At 38.8% G+C, this 7,193-nt stretch overlaps 1 protein-coding gene across 1 annotated transcript; it reads right to left on the reverse strand.

Moving 5' to 3' along the window:
• Positions 1–1,191: 1,191 nt before the first annotated feature.
• On the reverse strand, positions 1,192–2,959 carry BDBG_08996 (ATP-dependent RNA helicase DHH1; the record flags this gene model as incomplete). The annotated part of the gene is made up of 4 exons (XM_002620655.2): positions 1,192–2,004; positions 2,079–2,675; positions 2,755–2,824; positions 2,916–2,959. The coding sequence occupies 4 exons, from the start codon at positions 2,957–2,959 to the stop codon at positions 1,192–1,194; spliced, it is 1,524 nt and encodes a 507-aa protein (XP_002620701.1).
• Between the last annotated feature and the right edge of the window lie 4,234 nt (positions 2,960–7,193).

The following is a 7,193-nucleotide window of genomic DNA, read 5'->3' on the forward strand; positions in this document are numbered from 1 at the left end:
CCAAATGGTAAATTCCCCTAATATGTATCCACACCTAGTTATCTCTCCGCTACCCTATTTTTATTTTTATTTTTTCAACTTTTTTCAGTTTTTTTTTGGTTCATTTTTAATATATTCTGTTTGTTCTTTCTTTCTTGCTTTGATTTGTGTTTCTTTTGTTGGATTCCGCGAGCGTCTCTACACGGATTCCGCGGATAGTCGATTACGACGTCATTCGCACTGATTGAAGTTAAGTAAGCGACTTATGGGCCGTGAAAGAAAAGTCGTCCAAGAGGAGTGGAGTCGGGATAGCGTGGGTTGTTCCACTAACACGGGGAATAAAGGGCCGAAAAGGGATGATTGACTGAGATGTCCTGAGGGCTGCAGTGGCGTTTATGTTCCTCGGGAGACGTAATTGCAAGGAGATATGTTATGAGAAGGCGAGGGCGGAAGTACAAAGACGTGAAAAGTAAGGGGATATCGTTCGTAAAGGAATCCCACTTCCATAGTTCGTTTATTTTTTTGAGGTCGTTGGCGCCGTGCTTGTGTAACGCCTGCCGGACAGGATTGAAAATCTTCCAATCAAGGATGCTAGTCGATGTGTTGGGAAAAGCGCTGAAAGAAAGTAATGACACCAGACATCCTGTAAACCTTAGACCAAAACACCTCCGTTACAACTTGCGCTGATTAAGGCGAAGATATCTCCTTCAGCATCCCTTTTGCAAATCATGAATAATGAGATATATCGCAGGATACAAAGGGCAGGTAGTGTCGAGGAAGCATAATTCCATCTAAGCAGGGCAACATCAAAACCAAGAGAAATAAACCGGATAGGTCGAACCGAGGACGGAAAACCGCCAAGGGGGCAAAAAAGAGCAAAGGGAGGGAAAATATGATACATATCCCGTAGCAGTGCCATAACTCGTGCAAATACAGGAATCTCGTCATGCGAGCAACAAGAATTTATAGGAAAAGTTAAGGGCGCTGGGCGGGAAATTTCAAGAACCGCAAAGGCAAGATGATGATGATAATGTGATCATCGACGTGGAAGGTTATTCGAGAAGCGATTCATGGAGAAGTAACGAAACGAAGGTATACCGTTAAGATTCGAATGGCTGTGAAGAATGGATGGGAAGGAAGCAATCAACTTGAATGGAGAAATTATGTTATAATCGATGGACAACCAGATGCTGGAAAACACGCCAAGTCGGGTTATGATGCGGGTGCAGACGCTGCGGCGTTTGGCCGCGGTGCAGTTCCATTCTGGCGGTGGTTTTCTCCATGACCACCTCGGTGTCCTTGGCCACGACCTCCACGGTAGGATCCACGACCCCTGTTAGAAGAATACTGATGTTGGCCTTGTCGACGATTATGGCCTTCTGGGCTGTTGGGACGTTGAGCAATTGCAGAGGCAGGCTGCTGGCTGTGGTGCTGGGGAGCGTTAGAAATAGGTCGGGGTATGGTGTCAGGTGTGTCATAAACATAGAGTTTCTTGTCAATAGATTGAGGGATAGGCTGGATTTCGGTGCCCAACTCCTGCTCAATCTTGTACAGGTTATATCGATCCTCCCAGTTGATCAGGTTAATAGCCAAACCCAGGTGCCCAAACCGACCCGAACGGCCAATTCTATGGAGATAGGTTTCGGCATTCTTGGGGAAATCAAAGTTGATCACGACGTTCACAGCCTGAATGTCGATGCCACGTGTCAACAGGTCTGAGCAGACCAGGTTTCGGCAAACCCCGTTGCGGAAGTCATGGAAGACACGATTTCGGTTATGTTGCAGCATTTTAGCATGAGAATAAAAACACGAGTATCCCAGTTCGGTGATCTTCTTAGCTAGAAGTTCGACGCGATTGGTAGAATTGCAGAAAATGATAGACTGGTTGATTTGGAGTTTGGAGAAGAGAGTGTTCAGGCAGTGAACTTTTTGCTTTTCTTCCACAAAGGCATAGTACTGGGTGATGCCCCGAAGTGTAAGCTCGTCCATAAGGTTGATCTCGTAAGGGTTTCTCATATGTTTGTCCTATGATTGTTTTTGGAACAAAAATTATTAGCCAATGGTGTGGGAGAGCACGATAGGGCACTAAGAGCAATTACCTTGAAAGACTTGACGATCATTGGGAATGTGGCACTGAAAAGCATTACTTGGCGGTCCTTAGGATGGAATGACAAAAGTTGCTCAATGACCGGGGTGAATTCAGGCGAGAGAAGCTTGTCCGCCTCGTCCATAACAAAAGTTGAGCACTCTGACAGATCTGCCACCCCTTTGCTAGCAAGATCCAGAATTCTCCCAGGTGTGCCGACGATGATGTGAACAGCTTCATTCAACCGTATAATATCATCTTGGAGTCCCGTTCCGCCGGTCGTGACCATAACATTGATACCTAGGTGTTTCCCGAGTGTCTTGCAGACTTGCGATGTTTGAAGGGCTAGTTCCCGCGTGGGAACGAGGATGAGGGCTTGTGTTTTCGAATTTTTAGGATTGGTACGTTCTAAGGTCGGTATAACAAAAGCAGCAGTCTTCCCTGTTCCGTTTTTCGCGCGTGCAAGGATATCCCGACCGGTAAGGGCCACGGGTATAGTTTCTTCTTGGATGGGAGAAGGTTTTTCAAAGCCGGCCTCAAAAATCCCCATCATTAATTCGCGCTTAATATAGAAGTCCTCGAACTCCAGGCCTTTTGTTGCAGTGACATCCTAGAATCCCGATTCACCGTCAGCAAGATGCCCCAGGAAAATTAAATGAAAATTAAGCAGTTTTCTAGGCATATCTCACTTCAGTTTGAGTTCGTGTGTCTTTTGGGGGCGCCTTTAAATTTTCTCTCCATTTCTCTGAGTGGTTATCTCTGTAACATTTGCATCAGCCAAAAGCTCATATTATCATATTACATATTTTCATGAGATGAGCCGGTAGGGAGAATGTAATAGGCAACACACCCTAGCTTTGTGCTATTCAATTGCGAAGCAAGCGCATCGGCCATGACGAGTTAGCAGGCTTGAAGCCAACTGAGGAATACTAGGGGAGGGTAGTTTGGGAAGAGTAAGGTATGTATATCCTTCCAGCTTAAAAGCGGATACCACCTTGAAGCCAGGCTGACAGCCGTGACGATGTGGAGAGGTAGTATGTTGTGGAAATAACAGCGTGTAAAGGAGTGTATAGGTCCTTTGGGCGTGGCAAGGTGAGAGCGAGGGATTGGATTTTCCGTTCTCGCAGGATAGATACAATGGTGCAGCAGAGGGGTTCAAAACGAGCGACAGCGCGGGCCAAACAACTGAGAAGGAAGATCTTTGGTGTTTTGATTTATGTTTTCGGAGGGGATTTAGAGAAAAGAGAGAGGATGTCTGTGTAGGTTTTGGGACTTGGTGTCTTGGTGTCTTGGTGTCTTGCTGAAAAGGGTCTGACCAGACAGGCGGATCAACAAGGATAGCGACTTGGTCAGAGATGCTGAGAAGAAGATGTGGTTTTTTGGCTGGTAAGAAAGCAGGTGAGAAGTAAACAGCGGGATATTGTAGATCTCTTGAACTGTGGGTAGTAGTGTGAGCAAAAAGCCGCTTAAAATTTGAGCACTGAGAGTAAAGAGAAGAAAGAGGAGGAAGTGTTGAGTTGGTTTGGAAAAGACAGGCATGGGTCACTGGACCTGGCCGCTGAGTAGAAACTTTCTCCTAGCAAAGTGCGAGAGCGCTGGGCTGCCTAGTACGGACTAGCGCCGGGCACATATGCCCATCGACTGGGAGCGAGGCCACACAATTAGCGTCGTCCCTTACCGCCTTGATATGGCCAATAGGCAAGCTGGACTTGCCACTTTCAGCCAATAAAAAGTCATGAATTAAGGTGGCAGAAAAATATGGCCCCGCTCCCAGACAATGAGTATACACAGCCTCTAACTGATACAATTACTCAGATATATCAAATGCAAGAGAATGTAATGCAGATTAACATCTGCTTTCACTCAATATCTATCTCTATAAACCTATTTCAATCAACTTCAATTATTAATACAAGCATCAAATGCTCGCTTACGCTCGCTTTGCTGCTTGCGCAGCCCCCTCTACCACTTTTCACCCTCTACTCCTACCCCCCCCGACCACCGCTTCCACCCCCTACCACCACCACCGCCTCTACTGCCCCGCAGCCCCCCCCATCACTTTCATCCCCTATCTCTACTGCCCTCCTTACTACCTCTACTACCCCTTCCACTTCTACTCTTCTCTTACCACCTCTACTCTCTCTACTACCATCATCACCTCTACCGTCTCACAGCTCTCTCTACCAGCTTCACTCTTTGCCTCTACCTCTCTCTACTCTCTCTCTTACCACTCTCTACTGTCTCTACCATCATCACCACCTCTATCTCTCACAGCCTCCTCTATCACTTTCGCTCTCTATGTCTACTTCTTTCTTACTACCTCTTTCACCTCTTTCACTCTCTACTTTCTCTATCATCATCATCTTCTTCACCGCCCCGCAGCTCTCTATTACTTCTACTCTCTACCTCTACCTCTCTCTCTTATCATCTCTTCTACTCTTTTCACTCTCTACCTTCTCTATCATCATCATCATCTTCACCGCTCCGCAGCTCTCTCTATTACTTTCACTCTCTATCTCTACTCTTCTCTTATCATCTCTACTTTCTCTACTATCATCATCATGTTTACTGCCTCTACTACTCTCTTTCACTTTGTATCACCTCTATCATTATTATCAGATTAATCAGAGCTGTACAGACTAGACTGACCGTGTGACCGTGTCTGAGACCTGGATTAGAATATTTGATAGTCTCATTATCAATTTGATTGATCTCATTACATGATATTAAGATTAGATAGTAGTCTTATACTATCTCAGTGAGACTTACTGTCTACTCTTGTGTAAGAAATCCCGCTCCTCGCGGATTCTTTACCTCTATTTCTATCTCTTGTGTAATCAATAGAGCTAGCAGCCCTTGGCTACACATAACTATATAGACTGAAGTTTGTGAATACTATTCATAACTCAACTTGAATACTATTATACATTTGATTTCTATATTTATCTTTCTACTGTAAATACTTCTAGTAGTTATTAACTTATCAGTATATATCATGTCAAGCTGTAAACATCTGAATAATCATCTATAAGTAGTTATTCTTACATTTCAAGCTCTGTCAGTCAGTAATCACTTATTATAACTAAAAGAACTAGAAACTTGTATACTTTAATCTATATAAACTTTACTGTAGACACTCAGAAGCAGCTATTTAAATTATGAATAATCTCTGTAAAAGAAGTCTTAGAGAACTTATTAATTACTTATAGAATATTATTATCTATATTTATAATAGAGAAACTTTCTGAACTTATAAATAAATTAATCTTAGTGAAGAATATTCTTGAGTATCTTTTATAGAATTAAATTATTTTTCTATAAGAAATACTTACTATCTATAAACATTTTCAAACTGAGTTCTATCAGATTTTCTCTCTACAGACTGATTACTTCTGTATAAGTGAGATGATTACTAATCACTTAATAAACACCTATCACATATAAAAAGCCGTATAATAGATAGATCTTAATAATATAATTAACTATTATATTATATCATTTTTATCAGATTATATCTCTTTTATATATAAGAATTCACTCTAATTTGCTATATTCTTATACTTCATACTTAAATTAAAGATCTATTAATTATATTTTGAAACAATGTATTAGTGATTCTGCAGCTACTTATCACAGATTAAAAAGAACTCTGTTGATTTTAAAATTAATTAACTTACTATAAAGTTTCATAATAAGTCTGTAAGCAATCTCTGTATTCTTATATAAATAGAAGTATAGGCAGTAAATATATCTCTGTAAGCAGCTTCATTATAAAAGATAATACTGTCTTATTATTATTATTATTATTCTTCAATTATAGATGTATACAGTTATAGACTATGATATGTATCTGAGAACTAAAAGTTCTCAGAGTTTTTCTAATATCTATAGAGTTAACTATTATACATTTATCAATTTCAAATATATAAAATCGGAAAAATTCCAGCTCAGAATATAAAAACTCTTTATAAATTACAGTATTTTAACATCTTCTAATACTTTGAAATCATTTGAAAATATCATGATAAAGGAAAAGAGAATAAAGTCTTAAAGATAGACAGACATATTAAATAAGTTGATAGAAAAGAATAGAAAAGAAAAAGTAAAGTAAAGAGAGACTATAATAAAATAAATTATTAAAAGATAGTATATAGCTGTTTTAACAGACTATATCTGATTAATTTTCTTCTCTTCATATTCAGATATTTCTGAATTTAATCATTTTCTTATAGCTGCTTAAGTTTCTGATAGAAAGTCTATTAAGTATTTAATTTCTGTCTCAGTTCAGAATAAAAATCTTATATTTAATTAATTTAGATTATACTTCTCTTTCAATCTGACTCTGAGACTATTGTATAATACACAGTGTATTATAATATACTTAGAATTAGACTGACTGTGTGACCGTGTCTGAGACTAGAACCAGATTTTTTGATAGTTTCATTATCAATTTAACTGATCTCATTACACAGTTTTAACATTAGATAGTAGTCTCATACTGTCTCAGTGAGACTTACTGTCTACTGTTGATAGTTGTCACATTTTTCAAATGAAACCATGATTTTCACTTCTCAATTTAAATTATTTTTATTGCTTTAAATAACTTTAAATCTCATTTGAGTGTTATCAAAAAGTGTTACTTTTTAAGAAATTAAAAATAGTCTAAAAAAAACCTTAAAATGTCTAAAAATAGTAACTTTATGCCAAGAATGAGACTAAATGAGATTAAATGAGATCACTTTCTCATTTTTTTCAAGTCATGATTTCATTTTAAGATCTGATATATAGTCACTTTACATGTTTTTTTGATAACTAGTCCCAGCGGGATTCACGCTAAGAAATGTATGAGACCAGATCAAATGAGACTAAATGTGAAATTCATGATCCCAGCGGCCAGTCTACTTAGAATTTTCATTTATATTGCAGAATGAGTATTATATTGAATCAAATCTATCATCAAATCTTTATATATAAGATTTAAAATAGTCATATTCTAGTTTCAGCAGTATTATAGATGAGAATATTTTCTTTTTATATTTAATTAAACAAGATTTTCACTTGAGTTTTATTTTAAATCTTAAATAATATATACTCTTCTTTTATTTCTATCAGCTTTTATTTCACTTAT

This window comes from Blastomyces gilchristii, assembly GCF_000003855.2.
Source record: "Blastomyces gilchristii SLH14081 genomic scaffold supercont1.32, whole genome shotgun sequence".
Lineage (NCBI taxonomy): Eukaryota > Fungi > Ascomycota > Eurotiomycetes > Onygenales > Ajellomycetaceae > Blastomyces > Blastomyces gilchristii.